The following is a 22,938-nucleotide window of genomic DNA, read 5'->3' on the forward strand; positions in this document are numbered from 1 at the left end:
TGTCGAGGAGGAAATTGCTGCGATTGAGGTCTAGGAGGCTGTTTCCTGCTCTCTTTTCTAGGGTTTTTATGGTTTCCTGCCTCACATTCATATCCTCTATCCATTTTGAGTTTATTTTTGTTAATGGTATAAGAAAGTGGTCTAATTTCATTCTTCTACATGTTGCTGTCCAGCTCTCCCAACACCACCTGTTGAAGAGGCTGTCTTTTTTCCATTGAATACTCTATCCTACTTTGTCAAAGATTAACTCAAAGATCCAATTCTGGGTTCTCTATTCTATTCAATTGGTCCATGTGTCTGTTTTTGTGCCAATACCATACCTTCTTGATGATGACAGCTTTGTAGTAGAGGCTAAAGTCTGGGATTATGATGCCTCCCATTTTGGTTTTCTTCTTCAATATTACTTTGTCTATTCAGGGTTTTTTGTGGTTCCGTAGAATTTTAAGATAGTTTGTTCTAGCTTTGAGAAGAATGCTGGTGCAACTTTGATGGGGATTGCATTGAATGTGTACATTGCTTTGGGTAATAATGACATTTTAACTATGTTTATTCTTCTGATCCATGAGCACAGAATGGTTTTCCATTTCTTTGTGTCTTCTTCAATTTCCTTCATAAGTCTTCTATGTTTTCAGCATATAGATCTTTTACATCTTCGGTTAGGTTTATTCCCAGGCCTATTTCAACAAACTAGAGAAAACACAAACTCAAAACCTAACAGAACACCTAAGGAGACTAGAAGGGGACCAGCAAGAACACCCCAAACACAGCAAAAGAAAAGGAAAAATAAAGATTAGAGCAGAATTAAACAAGATAGAATCCACAAAAACAATTGAACAGATCAATGGAACCAAGAGTTGGTTTTTTGAAAAAATAAACAAAATTGATAAACCTCTAGCTAGGCTCCACAGAAAGGAAAGAGAGAACATTCAAATAGACAAAATCATGAAGGAAAATGGATCTATTACAACAGATCCCTCTAAAATACAAGCAACCATCAGAGATTTCTGTGAAAAATTATATGCCACCAAACTGGACAATCTAGAAGAAATGGACAAATTCCTAAACACACATGCACTACCAAAATTCAAATGGGAAGAGATAGAAAATCTGAACAGACCCATAATTGGTGAAGAAATTGAATCAGTTATCAAAAATCTCCCAACGAATAAAAGCCCAGGGCTGGATGGATTCCCAGGGGAATTCTACCAGATGTTTAAAGCAGAGTTAACGCCGATCCTTCTCAAGCAATTCCAAAAAATAGAAATGGAAGGAAGACTACTGGACTCATTCTACAAAGCACATATTACTTTGATTGCTAAGCCAGGCAGAGACCCAACAAAAAAAGAGAACTACAGGCTAATATCCTTAATGAATACGGATGCAGAAATACTCAACAAGATACTAGCAAATCAAATTCAACAGCATATAAAAAGAATTATCCATTATGATCAAGTGGGACTCATTCCTGGGTGACAAGACTCATTCAATATTCGCAAATCCATTAATGTGATCCATCATATTAACAAAAGAAAAGAAAACATATGATCCTGTCAATAGATGCAGAAAAAGCATTTGACAAAATACAAAAACTCTTCTTAATAAAAACCCTCAAGAAAGTTGGGATAGGAGGAACTTACTTAAACATAATAAAAACCATTTACAAAAAGCCCACAGCCAATGTTATCCTCAATGGGGAAAAACTGAGAGCTTTCCCCCTGAGATCAGGAACACGACAGGGGTGTCCACTCTCACCACTGCTGTTTAACATAGTGCTGGAAGTCCTAGCATCAGCAGGCAGACAACACAAGGGAATAAAAGGCATCAGAATTGGCAAAGAAGAAGCCAAACTTTCACTTTTCGCAGATGACATGATATTCTACATGGAAAACCCGATCGCCTCCACCAGAAGCCTTCTAGAACTGATCAGTGAATTCAGTAAAGTTGCAGGGTACAAAGTCAATGTACAGAAATCAGTTGCATTCCTATACACCAATAATGAAGCAGCGGAAAGAGAAATCAAGAAACAGATCCCATTCACAATTGCACAAAAAGCCATAAAATACCTAGGAATAAACCTAATAAAAGTGAAATTTTGGTTCACTTTTGTGTTTTTAAAATTTATTTTATAGTAACTTATTTTTATTATATTATAAAAGCATCAAGCCAGGACAATTGGAAAGAAATCTTTTGAAGTGTTTCTTCACTGCAAGTGGTGTGAGAAGCACTATTCAAATGTAGTCATTTCTGAAATTCTCCTTGGACCTTTGTCCTAGGCAGAGTGGTTTGTTCCTTCCTCTGGGGGGCCAAAAAAAAAAATGCACACACACATGCTAAACATATATATAGTTATCCATCTAAGCACATTAGGTATTTCTGTTATGCACTGACTTAGATGTTACTGTATTCATTTTTAAATTCAATCTCCAAGCATAGTGTTAACAGCATTAGGTAACAGCATTAAGTACTGAATGAATGAATGAACAAGTGAGTGAGTGAATAGATCTAGCAGGGAAGGGAAATCCAAGGATTATACAAAAAGCATTGTAGGGCGTGGCTCAGTCAGTTGGGCGTCCACCTCTTGATTTTGGCTCAGGTCATGATCTCATGGTTTGTGAGACCCAGACCCATGTCGTGCTCTGTGCTGATGGTGCAGACTCTGCTTGAGATTCTCTCTCTTTCCCCTCCCCTACTTGTGCTCACTCTATCTCAGAATAAATAAAGCAAACCAAAAAAAAAAATTTGAAGAATAAATGATATAAAAGTAGTAGAAATAAAATGTTGCTGCATTTCACAGAAAAGCATTATTATTTGTATCTCAGTTTGGGGTGAGGGAATGAGGGAAGGAAAAGGCTGACACTTAACTAACATCATGGAAGATGCAACCTGTAATTTAAACTCAGAAATGATTATTAGGTTGGGAAGGTAGACAAAATAGAGGTAGATAGCAAGTGAGTCTGTTTCTCCACTGTATTGTTATAATGCGATTTAAAGTTGTGGGTTTTTTTTTTAATAAATCTTGCATTATGTTTGTTTTGCAGACAATGTATTTCAAAGGCATTGAAGCAGGAAAGGTTCCCTATTTTCCCCATGCAGATACTATCATCTATTCCATCTCTACAGCAATTTGCTTCCAGGCAGTAAGTATAGCTTTTTTGTATAAGTACCGTGCACTAACCGATTGCGCCCCTGGAGCTCCAAGTATAGCTTTTTCAAATGAGAAATAGAATTATTTCTATTTCTGTACATTAAATCGGGAGGGGGGGTGAATAAAGATCTGGGAATATTTCTGTTGACTTAATTTTTTCTTTTCTTTTCTTTTACTTTTCTTTTTTTTTTTTTTTTTTTACACCAAGATAACCTACAAGTTTCAAATCAGTAAACATGCTAACTTAATGGGTCAGGTCATGTTTTCTGAACACAATAATTTATAGGTTTAAATTGAGTGCAATTTATAGGTAAATTATTACTCTAGTACCTTGGCTAGAATGCCTAGTTTAGTTATCTTCTACTAGAAGAAATATACCATGAGCATAAATAAGAATAATTATATTTCCCCAATATTACTCAGGCAGTGAGGATAGGAGTAGAATCTAGTTTATTAGAAGTATTGTTCAATTTCTTTAAATTCTGTAATCATCATTATTGATGTTAATGGTTTTAGGACTGTTGCAAAATCTGGGGACCACTTTTATTTGCACTTTCTCAGAGTAATGCTGCCAGATTGATAAACGTATTATATAAGTAAAGAAATACCAGCCATCTAATGAATGTTAGTAAATACTTTCCTAATAATGACTGTTAAGTCAATTATTATTTCATAAGCAATATTCTTGATAGTTATGAAGTTAAATAAATGCATATTTTTATTATTGTCATCAGTTTTTAAAATACAATGAGCAATAAAAATAGAGAAAAGCTCTGTTGCCTAATATGACTAATTATATTTGCCCTTTAATAAAAGAAGTCTCAAATTGAATACTCTAATCTTAGGCTGTGATGGAAGTTCAGAATTTGCGACCATCCTACTGGAAGTTTCTTTTAAGACTCACCAAGGGCAAGTAAGTGACTGAGATGTTGTACCTAACCATAGAACACAAAGCATTTTCCCCCTAAAAAGATTTTGAATCTCTTCATCTTTTTGAGGGAATATTCTTTCAGTGATAAAGTAAGCATCTACATGTAAAACAATTATGACCAACTAATATGAATACCATGGGGCATATTTTTAGTAACATTATTTTGACTTTTCCCCTATATTATTTTAGATACTTTAAGTGTTTTGGGAAAATACCATATTGATTTGAAAACTGCTAATAGTTGCTACATGATACACTTAAGTCTCACTTTTAAAACCCACTTTTAAAACCTGTATTCTCTTCTTTTTGATTAGAAATACTGGACAGATTCAATAGAAATAATTCCTAAATAATTGAATGATTTCCATTGGGAGAAAAAGAATCACATTATTTTGCTTGATTTTATAAGCATACTTTTCCTTTGTGTTTATTATCATGTTCTTTATGGTTTTAGTTAGCACTTTCTGATCTTGATTTAGTTCTTTGGGAGGCAGCTTGACCTACTAGAGAGACCATGGACTTTGGAGTCAGGCTGACTTAGGTTTGACTCTGGCTCTGATAACTTTCGCTGTGTTACTGGTAGAAAATTTGTTTACCCTCATGACCTCAGTTTCTCACTCTCTACTATGAAACAATAATACATTCTTGTACGGTTGTGTAATAGCACTTAGCACCTAGTAAACACTTAATAAGTTGTGGCTGTTATTATTATCATTCATAGGTTTAATAGCCAACAGTTGTATAATCTTGTCCCATATACATACATACAACATGTGTACACATGCATATGTGTTTAATCCTTAAAGTAGCTCTCTGAGATGAATACTATTAATATCCTGGTTTTATAGTTGAGTCAACGGAGGTGCACAGAATGCTCAGCTAGCTCGCCAGAGTCACCCAGCTGGCAAATGGAAAAGCTGTGGGCCATGAGCCAGGCACTCTGGCTCTAGCATTCTTCCTCTTAGCCATGAGACTGTGCATCCTTTATATTATTATTCTTAGTCATTTATATCTTTGTCATTTAGTTTTTTGCCCACTAAGGAGTTTAAGCAGTTGATTATTTGGGGAGGGAACTTAACTTTGGGAAGGCACTGAAAGTTACATTTACTGCCCCTGGAATAGTGATGGTGGCCAGTGGCTAAAAATTAACCCTGTTGTCTTCTCCCCAGAAGAAATGCTTGGGATCGGGATAGAGACACAGGTTCATCCTGCACATTAGCTAAATATGTGTCCTTAAATTTTTTTTTATCTTTTAAATTAGGTGATGGATAAAATGAGTGTATGCTTTTACTTCATGTCTATTAGAAATTTGAAAACCTATATACTATTTTCTTTTTAATTGTTAAATACTTGTACATTTGGATATATTTTCTGTGGATTGTGAGACATCAAAATGTCAATTATGAAAGCAATACATTCAGTACCTTTGCCTCATTCGCAAATATTTAGCTCACTCATTATTTATTTCCTGTGATTTCATTCATCAGAAAAGTTGTAATGAATCTGCTTTTCTATTTGACACAATCTGGTGGAAAGAACATGAGGGGAGTTTGAAAGAACACTGGTGGTTTCTGGGGTTTCAGGTCTGGGGGTCATGATCTCTTTACAACAAATATGAGACAGTGGATCTTGAGGCAGAGTACTGAAGTAAATCCGCCACTTTAAATCTACCATTGAGTCTTTCGTCATGTCAATCTTTTCTGTTTTTCCATTCCATGAAAGATAGGTCAAGTGAATCATCTTACTTTATAAACTTCGTTAAATACTTGTTCACTGTGTCCTCTGTTTTGCAGATTTGCTGTCATGAACCGAAAAGTCCTTGATGTTTTTGGTACTGGTGCATCTAAACACTTTCAGGATTTTATCCCTAGGTTGGATCCAAGATATACGACTGTAACACCAGAGTTGCCCATCGAGTTTTCTTGAAGATGACTGTAACTTATTAATGTGACTTAATGTTTCATTATTTTATCCTGAAGAGTTAATTATGTTGAAACATAAAGAAGGAGTCTTGAGCTTGAACTTCAGTGTTATTTCAATGAGAGATATTCTTTTCTTGTTAGTTTTTCTTACCAATCAGAAGTACAGAAGCTTTTTAGGAAGGTGTTGCTTAATAATTAAGTGCCCTCCATAGCCAGAATCTGATTCTGGGTCACTTGTATTTGTTGACATTTTGATATATTATTGATTAAATTATGTCCATAAGCAATCTTAAATGATCTATGTAGAAGTGTAGTAACAAATAAGAGTATACTTAAAATTACTTTAAAAGATGTTTTTAGTTCATTCCAGTATAATTCTTGGTTAAAACTAAGAATATTTCTATGTTTTAGGATACAAAGGATCACGGGTACATGGATTTGGTCTGTATTTTTTTTTTTAACTTTTGAATTGGTAACTATAGTAGTGAAATATTATGGAACTGAAATAACTCTTCATAGACAATGCTGCTTTAGTGTAAAGCAATTTATTTGAAGAAAGTGGCCATTCTCACTTCAGGGATGCGAAGACGGGTCTTGTGCTGTTTGGATAAATGCCATGGTATCCATGCTCTCCCTCCACTGACACCTTCATCTCTCTTCATGGTCCGTTGGGCTGTTCGGCAGTCCAGTAAACCTATGTACTAATGGCAGGTTAGGAGAAAATGGAATTTGACATATCTGATAAAGCTGAAATGTACGTTTTAATCTTTTACAGAAGCATTACACTTGAATATTTAAAAGCAAATGAAGTTGCTTTTAAACCTCTTGTAGGTTTACGCATTTGTTTGCATGTATAAGGACTGAAATCTTCATAGCTCAGTTTGTCTACCATTGCTGACTTAGAAGGGATCAAAAGTAGTTTGGGCAAGTTTGTCCGTTTGTTCCCTCTCCACCATCCCACCTTTACAGAGGATGTTTTACAACTACAAATGATATAAAAATCCAATAGTTGTTAAAAAGTCCATTTCATCACTATGCGATTCAGGTTCTCTAGCTTCTTTTCAAAATCATATGGTCACCATTTTTATTCCTGTTAGAGTAAAGAGGTGACAAAATGTAGTAACTGTTGATTATGAGTAGTTCAGGAGAGTGGTGATTGAAAGATGATTACTCTTTAGAGTTTTTCAGGGAAAAGTTATACTTTTCTAACTTAATAGAAGGCTTAAGTAGTTATGATGTCTACAGTTAATGCAACATATAGGGATGATGGTATATTTTTTTAATATCATTTTGTGGCTGGAAGGTTTTGGGCCATTGTAAATTAATTATGCAGTAGAACTTGTGTTGCAATAAGAATTATAACCCAGACTTTAAAAATGCTTAATTCTCTAGAATCAATTTCATCAAGCCCAGTATATTCCTGTTTACATGTAATCCTGTCCTCAATTGTTACGGCAAATTAAAACACAACAAAAAGACAGACTCTGATACCGTGGTAACAGAGCCACTTTTAGGTCAAAATTTTGCATTGTGATTAATTTTTTAGAATTGATTTGTCTATTAGGCAATACTGTTAAGGAATCGTTTTGGTTTCAGACTTCAAAATTACTCAATAAATTAAGTTTTCAGTTTTTATTCACTGGAATCAAAATGATGATTGGTACTGTGTTTAATTTTATAAATGAAGTGTTATAGCAGTGAAGAAAGCACTGCTTCCTATACCTCATTTTCTTTATTTAGAAATTATGTTTATCATATTTTTCCTGTCAGTTTAAAAGAAAAACATTTTAATTCATAAGTTGCAGTTTTCATGAACTTTAAAAAGGCTATGATGTTGAAAGGCAAATCCTACTGAAATTGGATGAGATTGTTTAGTAAAATTTTACTGTCAAGAGGTGCAATTCTATGATTTCCATTTTTTTCAAGCTACAGTCATTTTTTTATATAAAATGTAAAATGAAATAACTGTTGTGAAGTAGAACATGATAATGAATGTATTGCTTTAGTGAATAACATTTGCAGGAGCGAAAGAGAAGTCCAGTTTGAATTCATTGAGGCAGACCGCACAATGTAGCTGTTTGAGAAAACAGAAGCTGTCTGTGTGCCTGAAGACAATCAAAATGATCTCTCTCTACCTCTAACCAATCAGGTATTGATCGACCATGTGGCACCATAAATAAAGTCGAATATCAGATGTCCTTTCCAAAACATGTTTTTTTTGTTTTGTTTTGTGTTTTGGGTTTTTTTAGTCCACTTATACACTAAGGAAATTGTGCCTGTGTTAAGTTTCCACCGGAACTGGTTATAGCAAACATTAACGTGTAGACTGGAAAACAGTGCATCAGGGTATTTGTAGTACTGTGATTGTTTCATCGCTATTTCCTGTGTTCATAAAATCCTAGATTTCGTACCAATCCAGTAAAGACTGAGATTGCAAGATAACAAACTGTCTCAGATTTGTTCGAGTTTTGGTAGTGTTTCATCATGTTGTAGACCATTTTATTACTCATTTCTGGAATAAAACCTTTGGTTCCGTTACGGTGTTTCATAAATTCTGTGGTCACGTCGGTAACTTTTTTCTTGGTCTGTGAACATGGTTATCACTGGGCTAATACCTAGTTTCTTGTTGGTACTCGTCTTCAGTTAATCAGCAAATCTTTGCTCTCAGATTTTATCATTTACTTTTTTCTATATTGAACATGTCTTGTGTGATTAAGTGCAAATTGGTCAGTTGTACCAGTATTTTCTTGTTGAGTTGAGCATTACTCTCCTTGTGGATTGTGTCCAGGCTAACATTTGATTTACTTGTTAATACCAACAGAATTATGTTCTGCTTGTGTTTTATCACAGTCTTGAGTTTCTAAGTCCCCTGCCAGTGTATAGTTAATGAAAATTGATTTCCTTTTCCCGCAAGGAGCTTCATCCATTGGCTTGTGTCATATCCTCCTCACCGTAGTGGTCAAGAAGCCTCTCAGCAGTGACAGAGGGATGGGCCACTGGGACCAGTGGCCTGGTGTTCTTACTGCCTTGAATCAGAGCTGCCACCAAGCCTGTAGAGTCCTTTAATTCTTACTGTGATTTATTTGTATTGTAATGACGGAAAGTAGTTTGACAGAGGGTTGTTTAGTTGGTTTAAGCATCTGGCCATTGGTTTCGGTTCATGATCTCATGGTTTTGTGTTTGAGCCCCACATCAGGCTCTGTGCTAGCAGTGTGGAGCCTGCTTGGGAATATCTCTCTCTCTTTCTCTCTCTCTCTCTCTCTCTCTCTCTCTCTCTCACCCCTCCCCCTTTCCTTGTTTGTGCTGTCTCTGTCTCAAATAAAAAAATAAACTTAAGAAAAAAAGAAAGTAGTTTGATAGAGCAACAAATTTATTTTTACGTGGATTTTTTTTTTTTTTACAGAAGTATTCATTGCTGAACTGTTAAGATATCTGAAAAGCGTCATCTACCCTAACACCTTCAGTTGCTGCTGCTTCTCAGCCTGGTAATTCAGTTTCACAGGGTGAACTTGGGTAACTAAAAATGAATGACCCAGAAAAACATATAGGAAAAAGAGTAAGAAATGAGTGTTTCCTGTGGGCTGGGCTGAGACTACAATGAGTAATAAATAAGATTAGTTTAGTTTAATTGTGGATGCCCAGGAGACAGTTCTTATAGGGACCTCAGCCCTGCACCCTCCTTTTTATGGCTCCTTTCCTGTTGGTGCCTCAGCTAGCTCTCCACTTCTTTCCTGTGGAATTGGAGAGGAAGAGGGTATTAGGGACTGAGGTGACTCTGAGACCAGGGGTGTGGACATGGATCCTGGAGCTGTGTGGTTCTTTCCTCAAACCTATGATATGGGGACCCTAGAACTGAGGCTGTGCTTCTGTTTCATCTGTAGCCTTAGGTGACTTTGCTATTGCACTATAGTTATTTATGAGAAGGATAACTACAAAAACATGAGACTGACACTAGTGTGTGATTTCTGGAAGCAGGGGCGGGGCAGGAATGTGGCCACCATGTAACAGCCCTGGGAGTGCAGCAGGGCAGTGTGTAGCCTTAAGCTTCCGGCTGTGGGGAATAAGATGTGTGCTACTTTACACGAGGGAAAAATGAGTGACTTAATTGGGAGAAAGACTTAGTATCTGGTAATGCTCTCTTACTCTGTGACGTGGCCTCTCTCTCTCCTTCTTTACCTCTGCCCCAGCTCTCTCCTCTCTCCTTCCCAGCCTTGGAATCTTTACGGCTGACCTTGTGTTTTCCTTCCCCACTGCTCATCTCTGCGCCTCTTGCCTTTTTTCTGTTGACTGGTGTCACGTCCTGCTAACCATGTTCCTTGAATGTGAACACACTGTTGCTCCCTTTGGTGGCAGCTGGTGAGGTGGGGAGACTCAACAGAATCATAAAAATGGATTAACCATTTTCAGGGACAGTGACTTTTGATACAGCTCTGCATTTCTTAGGCGGAACATATGGGGGGTAATTGCAGATGTGTGGAAAGAGGTGTTTCTTTGAGTGTGGGGCCTTTACATTCAAGACAGTCAACCTCTTCTCACCAGCCCCATATCACCTGACTTGCTGTGGCTACATGGAAGGAGCAAGAATTCATTTCCTATTTCCTACTGTTTTCCTCATTTTCTTTCTGCCTCTCCTTCCTCCAGATGTATCCTAAGTTGAGATCATGTATTGGGCTTTAACCTTTGTCCTTGCAGACCTGCAAATCCCAGTAATAACACACACATACACACACGCGCACATACACCACACGCACGCACACAATACACCCCATCTGGTCCACAGCAGAGGCATCAGGAGGTCAGGTGCAATTTTTACTTTTTCTCCAGCACACAGGCCCTTGCACCTTGCCTGTTCAGTTTTTTGTTCAGTTTAGCACCCACCTCCCCTGCCCCCACCCTAAAGCATAACATTCTAAACTTACAAGAAAACCCAGGCTGTGGGTAATAGGATGTTTCCTGGTCTTGGCACACAACATACAAGTGTCAGCAGCTCTGTGTGGCTGGGAAGGTCCGGCCTTCCACAAGTGGACCTGTGCACCTATATTGGCTGAAATATCCAGGAGTATTACCTTCCTCTGTCTCTTAATTTGGACCAGGCAGTTTCTGACTCCTGCTTCCTCAATGTGTGTTAAACTTTACTCAGTCATCAGTCAACTCCTTAAGTGAATTTTCTTTTCAGATCATTTTGGTGTGGCTTTTGGGATGAACTGCTGCTAAAGGTCCATAAAAGTTTATCGCATAAAGTATCGCTGTCATTGGTTATTATGGGGTAGTGTGCCAAAAGGAGAGGGTCAGAGAAAACCACACACATACATTTCAGTCTCTCCTCCTCTCTCCTGTTTCTTACCTTCCCAGCACTGTGCTGTCCTACCACATCTTTGCCATTTATTTTTTCAGTTTGAGTTCTCCAGAAGGAAAAAAAAAAAGCTCTTATTTTCCTTTTTGTTTCTCAGAAAATTGAAGGTGAGACATAAGCATCAGTCAAGGAAGAGTCTGCAGGAATGTTGTGGGATGTGTTAGAAAAAGAGGTAGCTTCTCTTTCTGTCCTCTCCCCTCAGAAGTGAGTCAGAGGGATTCAAAGTGGGAATATCTAGACTCATATTCCAGTGACACATGAGACAGGTGTACACTACCAAATTTGGCACAGTGAAGAGACACAGCCTATGAAAGAGAACGAATGGGGATTTTTCTCAGAATTATTAGTGTAGCGGCCATGTCTGCAAACATTATATATATAAACCTGACGGGAGGCCAGTAGACAAACGAGGTGTTGACTAACAAGATGCTTTGCTTCCTCAAAGTATTCAGTGTTGGTGGCATGATTTGATTGAATGGCCTTGTAATGCTTAAGAATGACAACAGTTGTTTCCACAGTAATTTGAATATGTGTCCAATGTATTAAGAGAGATTTTATATGAATAAAGTTTTTAAATTCCTCCTTTTGAACTGTTGTATGTTAGGCAAAATCTGCAAAACTACAGGAAGAAATTCAGTTGCATCTAAATCCGAGTCTGCAGATTTTAAAGCATGTCATTCTCAGAAATTTGGGTTTCTTTAAGACATAAGGAAGCAGGAGGCACCTGGGTGGCTCAGGTGGTTAAGTGTGGGACTTTGGTTCATACTGTGATTTCGCAGTTCATGGGTTAGAGCCCTGCATGTGGCTCTGTGCTGACAGCTCAGAGCCTGGAGCCTGCTTCAGATTCTGTGTCTCCCTCTCTGTCTGCCCCTCTCCCCTTCACACTCTGTCTCAGTCTCTCTCAAAAATGAGTAAGCATAGGGGTGCCTGAGTAGCTCAGTCAGTTGAGCATCTAACTTTAGCTCAGGTCATGATCTCACAGTTCGTAAGTTCAAGCCCTGCATCAGGCTGTGTGCTGACAGCTCAGAGCCTGGAGCCTGATATGGATTCTGTGCCTCCCTCCCTCTCTGCCTCTGCCTCACTCACTCTCTGTCTCTCTCAAAAATAAATAAACATTAAAAAAAATTTTTTAATGAATAAACATAAAAAATATTAAAAAGACCTAAGGAGGCAGGATAAATAAATCTACAAAACTAGAGGTATAAATGAATCTTACGGGCAATTTTTCCCCACTAGAACTCCTCATATAACTTGAATTAAGTTTCAAAAATGGATTGCAAGCCATTGTTAATTGCTCACCTATTGGCTGTTTAATCTTTCTTCCTTGCTGATGGAGCACTGATTTTAAGAAAGCAATATGCCCAGCTGAGGTGATGGATCATGCTTTTTCTAGGTCTTTCATGTCACTCCTTTCTGGTCCAGATATTTTTCCATCCTTTTCTCTGAAGCTGGTCATGTGATCCAGTTTGGGCCAGTAAGGTATAATGGGGAATCTGGGAAGCTCTTAGGAAATTTTTCTCTCCCTGATTAAAGGAAAGCTTTTTTAGCTCTCCTATTTCTCTTGTTTAGAAAACCAGTTAATGGGATATGGATATGAGGTGAAGAGTACAAAGATGAAAAGCCATTATGTTAAAGATGTCAGAACAGAAAAATGGAAAGAACCTCATTTCCAGATGTCATTCTTGGGCCACTGAACCAATGCCAGTAACCACATACCTCTGAGAATTTTGAGAAAACAAACCTCAATCACAAGGCTCTCTTAGTCGAGGATTCTGTTATGTCCAGCTATAAACATTTCTAATTGACACATTCCAGTCCTATATAGATCACACCTCAGATGCATTTTCCATTGTATCCCTTCTCTTGATTTTAACGTGCTCCCTTTTCCTCCTCTCCTCCACTTCTGCATGTGTCCTGAAATATTCAGTCACTTCTCTGAAGGTTTTTCTGATTTTTTATCTCTGTCTTCCTGAAGCAGTCTGCTAATTCTTCCCACAAAGCCCATTCCATTTGATTCTCATTAGCTGTGTGCTCACCTGTTGTTTTTTTTAAAAGATTGTGTTTATATTTGAAGGGCAAAGGTCACAACTTATCCGCCATCTCTGTGCCTAAACCAGGCCTTTGTATTGGGGGTGGGGTGGGGATGTTAGGGTGGGCGGTGGCGGTCTCCACAACCGAATACACGCCGAACACGTGCTAACTTCATGGAGTCTGCAGGCTGAAAACCTACCCTGAGCCATCCCTGTAAAAGTCTGGAAAACATTATCCTTATAAATGATTTTGTAAATACTCCAGGAAATTGGCTTCTCCTACCATTCCAGCAGCTATTAGAGCCAGTTTGGCTTCAGGTCTTAAAGAAATGATTTGTCATCTGTTTCATTTGTTTGCTTTTTCCTGACAGAGCTGGAATTCTGGATTGTTCCCCACTTTAAAAACTGCCAAATCTAAACCAGGAGTAGACAGGACAGGACACAAGTCTCTTCCTTCCCATTCACTTTCACAGGGTAAAAATTCACAGGCAGTTATCCTAGAATTATACTTCATGTCTGGCTTTTCAATTGCATATTAGAGTTATTCCCCACCCACCCCCGTAACAGAGAGGGTTTTAAATATTTGAAAGAAAGGCTTAGGATCACTCTTAACAATATACAGGCAAGGCCCTTAACAGAAAGCTTCTTCTGATACTCACTTTTAGGGGGAAAGGAAGGGGACTGAAATGTATGAGGTGCCCGTGATAGAGCACCTCGTTTATATCCCATCCAAACCTTACAGCCTGTGAGATAGATATTATTGGTTCTGTCTTACCAGTGAGAGAACTGGGAATCAGAGAGGCTGGTGACTTGCCCATGGTGGCATTCCCCGGATTTGGGCTCAGATCTCCAAGCGTTGAAAGTTTTAAGTTTTTTTTTCTCTTAGAATATGAGTCCCTGCCAAGAAGTGGAGTCTACTCCTCTCTGTTAAAAATCATCGTATAAAATTGTAATAAAAATTATGCCTCCAAAAATGATTTTGTCATTTACTTGCAGCTCAGATAGAAGAACAAGAACTGGAATTACCTTCTCACTTGAAAAAAACAAAACGAAAAGTCCTGATAATATGTATATAAAACAACAGTTTTCAGGCACCGGACATCAAGCGCTGCAGGCTGGTGATCCCTGGAAGAAGGAAAGTAAATGCGTTGACTCTTGTGATTGCCTCAGCTAATACCTGGAGAGAGATTCTCATTACAGCTTAGGAAGGGAGCAGCACAGAGTGCCCAGAGGCCTTCCTGGGAGTCCAGACAGGCCAAAATGTGTGACCTTGGGAAGGCAGAGGACGAGAGAGAAGCAAGCTGTACAGAAAGAAAGCAGAGTTTAAGAGGTTCCCCTTGGGACTTAAGCCAAGTACTTCTGTATGCTTGGGGGAAGAAGCTACAGAGGCTGGAGGAAGAACCACCTGAAAGGAGCAGAGGGGACAGTCACTGAAGCATGCGGCAGTGACGAGTTTGTCTTCCTGCTAGCCAGAGTGCAAAATTCTGTGATTAAAAGGGCATCAGGTAGGAGAGTCCAAAGTATTGCTTCGGTAGGAGAGCAAAATTAACCCTCAACTAAAGGCTCAAAAGTGTCAGACAGTTTCTAAGTAACTCTCTCTTGTACCAAAGTACAAGAGTACAGGGACACAGGGGCGCCAAGGCAGCTCATTTGGTTGAATGTCTAGACGACTTGGGCTCAGGTCATGATCTCACAGGTTGTGACTTTGAGCCCCACGTCAGACTCTGTGCCAATGGCTCGAAGCCTGCTTTGGATTCTCTGATTATCTCCCTCCCCCTCTCTCTGCCCTTCTCCCCCCTCCCCCGCACTTTCCATATCTCTCAAAAAGAAACATTTACATATATATATATATATATATATATATATATATATATATATATATGGATACAAACATGTACTGAGCATGCAACAAGGTAAAATTCAAAATGTTTGGCATCCAGCAAAAAATTTCTAGGTATGCAAAATGCCAGAAAATACAACCCATAAGAGAAGGGGGGAAAAGAAAAAACAACACAAAAAAACCAGACCTAGAATGATACAAATAGTAGAATAATTATGTGTACAAAAGGGTATTGTAACTATATCCCATATCCTTAAGCAGGTACTAGTTAGGAAGAAGAGAGAAGGCTGAGCATGTCAAGTAGAGACATGCAAGATATAAAAAGGACCAGAGGGGCACCTGGGTGGCTCAATCAGTTAAGCATTTGACTCCTGATTTTTGGCTCAGGTCATAATCTCACAGTTTGTGAGTTTGAGCCCCACATAGGACTCTGTGCTGACAGTGTAGAGCTTGCTTGGGATTCTTTTTCCCTCTCTCTGTCAAAATAAATAAACAAACTTAAAAAAAAAGAACCAGAAAATAACTTGTAAGAGATGAAAAATAAAATGTTTAAGGAAAACAAACACCTGAGTGTGATTAATAGTAGATTAGAGGGAAAAAAAGTGGACAGAAGAAGCTCAGTGAGCTGTGGGTCACCTTCAGACAGCCTATAATGGAGAGTCTTCAAGGGACACAAGATGAGTGTGAGGAGGAGAGAGATACAGTAAAATATTTTGTGTTTTCATCTTCACTCGAGTCATTTGAGGACATAACAGCCACATTTTAAAATTGGATGAAAATTATAAACCCATAGATCCAGGAAGCTCACTGAATTCCAAGGACAAGAAACAGGAGGAGAATCATTTCAAAGCTTGTCTTAATCAAATTGCTTTAAACCAGTGATAAAAAGGAAATCTTCTGTAACATTTAGAGCAGGGGGAAAAGACATGGTACATACAGAGGGTTTCAGATAAAAATGACAGGAAGCTTCTCATTGTAAATAATGGAAGACAGAAGACAGTGGATCAGTATCATTAGTAAAAGGAGCAGAACAAAACCTGTCAACCTAGACTTCTATATATAGTGAAAATATCTTCCAAACAACAAAGGCAAAGTAATGTTTCAAACATTCAAAAACTGAACGAATATATCACCAGCAGACCTACATTACAAGAAATGTATTTTTTCTCAAGTACAATTAACATACAGTGTTATGTTAGTTTCAGGTGTACAGTATAGTGATTTAAGACTTCCTTACATTTCCTGCTGTTCAAGAAATGTTTTTAAAAATTAGATGTGAATTAATACCAGTGGAAATATGATAAACATGTAAATAGGAAAGCTTTTTAAATTTTTAATCTCTTTAAAAGATAATTGCTGAAAGCAAATGTAGGAAAATGTCAAAGTAAAATATAGCAATTACACAAAAGTTTAGGGAGGGAAGATGGAAGTATTACCATAGTATAAAAGTCTATATACATGCAGTGATATAATAGTGAAGGAAAACTGTGATGTTAAAGATCTGTTTATATATATATAAATATACATATGTAAACATATGTCTAAACTCTAAAGCAATTCCTTTCCCCTCCCCCAAAAGCATTATAGTTAATAAAACAACAAAAAATACAGTGGAATCTACGAAGTATTTAGTTAATACAAAAGAAGGAAGAAAAAGGGAGGGGGGAGGGGGCAAGATAAGACAAAAAGGGAACAAATATCAAGGTAGTCGATTTTAACCTAACCATATAAATAAACACACTGATTGTAAATGGTCTACATAACCCATAAAAAGGCAGAGATTGTTGCATTGAATAAAAGAATGCAAGACCCAACTATGTGCTACTTACTTAAAACTCACTTGAAGTATAAAGATACTAGTCTTTAAATAAAAATATAGCAAAAGACATATCATACGAACAACAATAATCTAAAGAAAGCAGATATACTATAGTAATAGCACTCACAGTAGATTTCAGAGCTTGAGAATATTACCAAGATTAAGAATTATGATGGTCAATTATGGGAAAGGAGTCAGTTCAATAAGAGGAAATTACAATCCTAAGTATTTATGTGCATAATAACAGAACTTCTAGATACATGAAGAAAAGGCTAATAGAACTACCTAGAGACAGAACCAACCCATAAATGTAGTTGGATATTACAATACCTTCCATAAATGATATGACATGTAGAAAAAATCCACAACTATTTAGAAATTGAAAAATACTGTCAGCCATCTTACTGGTCTTTATAGATCACTCCACCCAACAACAACACAATACATATATATTTTTCACATGTGTTGAGAAATTTCCTACAGAGACCATATTCTGGGCCATAAAGCAAGTCACAATAAATAAAGGGTTCAAATCACACAAAGTATATTCTCTGGCAAGAGAAAAATTAAAAAATCAGAAGATACCTGGAAAATCTCCAATATTTGGAAACTAAACAAAATGCTTCTGATGAATAAATAAAAGTAGATTAGAAATATATTGACCCAAATGAAGATGAGAACATGATATATTGACATTTATTAGATGCAGATAAGGCAATACTCAGAGGAAAATTTATAACACTAGTTGCCTTTATTATATAAAAGATTCCCAAATCAAGGATCTCAACGTCTACCTTGAGGAACCAGAAAAAGAGCAAATTAAGAAAAAAATTGAAGTAATAAGATCAAAAATGGAAAAGCAAGAGAAAAACCAAAAGCTGTTTCTTTGAGAAAAATTAATAGCAATGATAGGCCATTAGCCAGGTTGGAAAAAATAAAGGGTCGGCACAGGCCTATCAGGAATGAGAGAGATGACATCACTACAGATTTTCCAAAGTTATAAGTATTATGAACAACTTTGTGCCAATAAATCTGACGATTTAAATTCCCTGGACAAATTCCTTGAAAGATACAAACTAACAAAGCTTCTGCTAGAGGAACTGGATAATTTGAGTAGTGCTGGGGGATCTTTTAAATAGAATTTATAGTAAAAAGCTTTCCCACAAGCAAAACTCTAGGATCAGCTTAGTTCCTTGGTGAGTTCCACCAAACATCTAAGGAAGGCATAATATTAATTCTATACATACCTTTTTAGAAAGTTAAAGAGAGAACACTTTACATCTGATTCTATGAGGGCAACATTTTCCTAATAACAAAATAGGCAAGGAAATGACAAGACAACCAATGCCCAACATTCTTCTGAACAAATGATCCTTCTGAACAAAGTTTGTTAAAGAATTTTAACAAAACTTTAACAAAATGAATAAAACAGAGAACACATTATGACCAAGTAAGGTCTACCCCAAGAATGCAAACATGGGAAATCGATCAGTGTCATTTATCATACTAGTCTGCTAAAAAAGACGAGGAAATATGTGATCATCTTAATAGAACTGAAAAAGCGTTTGACAAGTATAACCATCTATTTCTCATAACTCTCAGCAAACTAGGAATAGGGGAGAATTTCTTGAAACTAGGAATAGAAAGGAATTTTCTAATAAAGGGCACCCACAAAAAAGACCCCTGCAGTTAATATCTCATGCCTAATTGTGAACTATTTAATGCTTTCCCTCTAATATCTACATGACAAGCATGTCATTGTGCTGGGAAGTTATAGCCATTTCAATAAAACTTGGGAAATAAGCCAAATTAGAAAACAATAAGTAAAATCACTGTCTTCAATGGCAGACAGCATGCTCTTTATATAGAAAATCTTATGAAATCTATTAAAAAGCTATTAGAATTAATAAATTTTACAAGCTGATTCTAAAATGTATCTGGAAATGTAAAATATATAAAATGGACAAAACTACTTTAAAAAAGAACTAATGGGACTTACACTATCTGATTTCAAGACATTTAAAGCTACCAGAAGCAAAATATTCTAGTAATGATATAAAGATGGGCAAATAGATCAGTCAAGCATACAAAGTCCAGGAATCAACCTAGATATATTTGGCTAACTGATTTTTAACAAAGATGCCATGGTAATTCAGTGGAGAAAGGATAATCTTTCCAGCACGTGTGCTGAACCATTTGGGTAGCCATATGCAAAAGCAAACACAAAAACCAACAAAATAGAAAACTGGCTCTCCAAAAGACACTTTGAAGGTGATGAAAAGACAGTTCATATACTGGGAGAAAATACTTGCAAATCAGTTATCAAAGGGCATTCTCCAAGTATATGAAGAACTCTTTAAAATGCAATACGGAGATAACTCTTGGCATAACAGCATGAGCAGCTCTGCTGTCTCGCTCTCCAGTGAAACTCGTGAAAACTATTTTTAAATTTTAATCATTTAAAACCTCTGGAAATGGTCCAAAGAACAAATGGCAAATGAAGAACCATTTCTTCAAGAAAATCTATGAAAATTTAATAAGGAAGATGCATTTTACTTTGAGTAAGAAAAGTAAATCTTACTTTCAGTAAAAAAAAAAAAAAAAGAAAGAAAAGAAAAAGTCCTATTTGAACCAGTGTCCTCCACACTCCCCTCCCAGCTCAGCCTTGTGGAGACTCCGCTCCAGACTGCTGCAGCCAAGCATGTCGGTCTCTCTCCCTCCCCAGCTCTGAACAGCATGCTCTGGCAGTGGGGAGATGTCCAACCTAGAGTTGCTTCAGTGCATTATCTAAAATATCCAGTTTCCAATAAAAGTATTATTAGGCATGCAAGGAAATAGGTGAGCATTGCCCATATACTGGGAGAAAAGAAATGGGTAATAGAAGCTACTTGTGAGAGTCCCCAGATGTTAGATTTAATAGGACTATATTTCAAAGTAATCATTATAAATATATTCACAGTAAAGGAAAGCTTGATTAAAACAAGTAAAGGAAAGTATGATGACAATGTTGCATCAAATAGAGAATATCATAAAGAGGCAGAACCTTTAAAATGAACCAAATGGAAATTCTAGAGTTAACAATATAATAACTGAAATTTAAAAATTCAATGGAGAAACTCAACAATGGATTTAAACTGACAGGAGAAGGAATTTAGCAAATCTCAAAATAGATCAACAGAGATTGTGCAAGCCAAGGAATACAGAAATAAAAAAGAATGAGAAACAGAGCCTTGAGGAAGATGGGCACCTTAAATGCACTGATATATGCATAATGTGAGTGTCAGAAGGAGAAGAGAGAGAAGAAGAAATACTCAAAGAAATAGTGGCTAAAAGCTTCCCAAATTTATTGAAAACCTACACATCCAAGAAGTTCAGTGAACTCCTAGTTGTATAAACTCAAAAGAGATCTGCAGATAGACACATCATAGTAAATATGCTGAAAATCAAAACCAATGAAAAAATTAAAAGCAGCAAGAGAAAAATGATGCATCATTTAACAAGGGAACCCCAGTAAGATTAATAAGTGACTTGGGAGAAACAATGGAGGCTAGGAGACCATGAGATAACACATTCAAAGTGCTCAAAACTCAATAAGTAAACAATTTGGTTTTTTAAATTGGTGATAGAGTTGGATACATGGATGGCAAATTAGCACATGAAAATATGATTAAAATTCTTGCAAATTAAAAGCAGACTGAGATACCACTACACACTCACCAAAATGGTTCTAGACCATACTAAGGATGTGTACTAAGGATGGCAAGGATGTGGAGCAGCCTAAATACATACAGCTGGTGGGAATGTCAAATGGAACAACTTATTTGGAAAAGAATTCGGTAGTTTCTTAAAAAAATTAAACCTATAGTGTCATCTTATTCAGGCATTGCAGTCATAAGTATTTACACAAGAGAAGTGAAATTCTATATCCATACCAAAGATGTGTGTGAATGTTCAGAGCAGGTTTCTTTGCAATAGCTGGAATGTAGATACAAACAAAATGTCTTTCAGTAGGTGAATGGATAAAGTTTGGTATATGCATACAATAAAATATGCATCAATAAAAAGAATTAACTAGTGGTAAATGCAGTAACACATTAACAGGTTTTTAAAAGCCTTTTTATTGTGAAATATTCAAAATTGCAACCTCCATCCCACAAAAACTTTAGTTCAGTTCAGCTTATCACAAAGCAAATAATTATGTATGCACCAACAAGATCAAGAAATTGCCAGCACCAAGAAGCCTATCTTATGCCCTCTTGCAGTCACAAAGCTTATCTAACCCTAAAGGTAGCCAATGTCCTTTTTACAATAGTTCCTTCTGCCTTAATATGCATTCCCAAGCACTAGAGATTATATTGGCGAGTGAATTGAATTTTATGTGAAAGGACTTCTGCACGATGTTTTTGTTGTTTGTTTTGTTTTTGATATCTGGCTTAATCTCAGCTTTAGATTGATGTGTGTTGCTGTAATTTGTTGTTTCCTGTGTAGGTCTACTATAAAGATACCACTGTTAACATTTCCATATATGTCTCTGGGTGACCTGCACACACTTTTCCATGGTTACATAGTTGGGGGTGGGGCTTAGGGGGTGTCACGTCTTCAAGTTTATTAGATCAACCTCTTCTAGCATGGAAGTTTATACTACCACAGAGCTCTGTGGCTGTCAAAGCTTTGTCCTTTCTCATAGTCTCTCAGCTAAAACAACCCCAAATGCTCGGCTCGCTTTTCTGGGCTTGTCTTACCTATAGATCTGGCTCATTAGTCCATTTTCTAGTTGGCTTTCTAATGCCTTCAAGAAATTGTTTCTTTCATATTTTGTCCATTTTTGATGGCAATCTTCATTTGAAAGAATTTTCTGAAATATAAATCCCACCACTATTAGAAGCAGAACATTTATCATTTATTGTCTACAGACAATATTGGATGTAGGAGGATATTTCTCAATTTTAAAAGAGTAATTCTTACTCTTACTGGAGAGTGTGGGCCTAGGATGGTCTCCTAAATGTAGATCCTGAATGTAAGCTTTGCACTGGGGCACAGGAGGTTTCCCAAAGCCATGTGCCTCAGCCCAGGGGAGTGGGTGTGGAAGCTTTAAAAAATAGAGGTAACCTGCATTAAAATCATCTGGGCATTCTTTGTGTGCCCTGTTGCCTCCTGGGAACTTCACATAGATTTCCAATGGACGCCAAAGGCACATCTCGGAGTGATCTCAGACCTACAGATGCACCACTGGCCTTGGTATTCTAGAAGCTATTATTTGGATTATAGCCCTAGTTTTGTAAGTTCAGGGAGAAAACTTGACATTTTTGGAGAGAGAAACTGCTGTTAACTTTTTGATGTGGGCCATTTTGAAGTAATAGGTTTTTTTTGTTTTGTTTTGTTTTTGTTTTTACTTCATTTATTTCAGTAATTCTACACCAACATGGAGCTGGAACACACGACCCTGAAATCAAGAGCCAAATGCTCCTCCAACCAAGCCACTCAGGCACGCCACAAAGTAAAAATTTGTTCTGTGAAGAACCACTTGACAGATCCATCTCAGTAGTATATGTGAAAGGCGCTGGACACTTGTCCTGGAGTATGGGTAAAACTAGGACTCCTGTAGCACGTGAAGGCCAAAGTCACCTTCTTTAAGGTGCTTCATTTGTTTAAATGTCATTTTCTCAAGAAGGCCCACTCCATCTTAGCATCTCAGACCCATCTGGGCACCTCTGGTTTTTTTTATCCTTAACATGACTAACACCTCTCAATGTGCTACATTATTTATTGGTTAAATCTATTGTCTCACTATCTTCCCTGCTAGAGAGTAAGCCCCACAAGGATGGAAATCTGCCTCATTCCCGGACCTGTTCCTAAGAGGTAGCCCCTAAGAGTTTTTGTAACATAGCAAGCATTTGG

General features: G+C 37.2%; 1 protein-coding gene across 2 annotated transcripts in view; it reads left to right on the forward strand.

Annotated features, from left to right (window-relative positions):
• The window catches only part of TMEM135 (transmembrane protein 135), a 231,882-nt gene extending 223,332 nt beyond the window's left edge, over positions 1-8,550 (forward strand). For both annotated transcript variants that reach the window (XM_029957131.1, XM_029957132.1), the window contains 3 exons: positions 3,039-3,137; positions 3,991-4,058; positions 5,870-8,550. In XM_029957131.1, coding sequence (XP_029812991.1) covers positions 3,039-3,137; positions 3,991-4,058; positions 5,870-6,002 — 300 coding nt within the window. In that variant the 3' untranslated portion in view covers positions 6,003-8,550. The remainder of the gene's footprint in view (positions 1-3,038; positions 3,138-3,990; positions 4,059-5,869) is intronic.
• The last annotated feature ends 14,388 nt before the right edge of the window (positions 8,551-22,938 follow it).

The sequence above is a fragment of the Suricata suricatta genome, chromosome 11, assembly GCF_006229205.1.
Source record: "Suricata suricatta isolate VVHF042 chromosome 11, meerkat_22Aug2017_6uvM2_HiC, whole genome shotgun sequence".
Lineage (NCBI taxonomy): Eukaryota > Metazoa > Chordata > Mammalia > Carnivora > Herpestidae > Suricata > Suricata suricatta.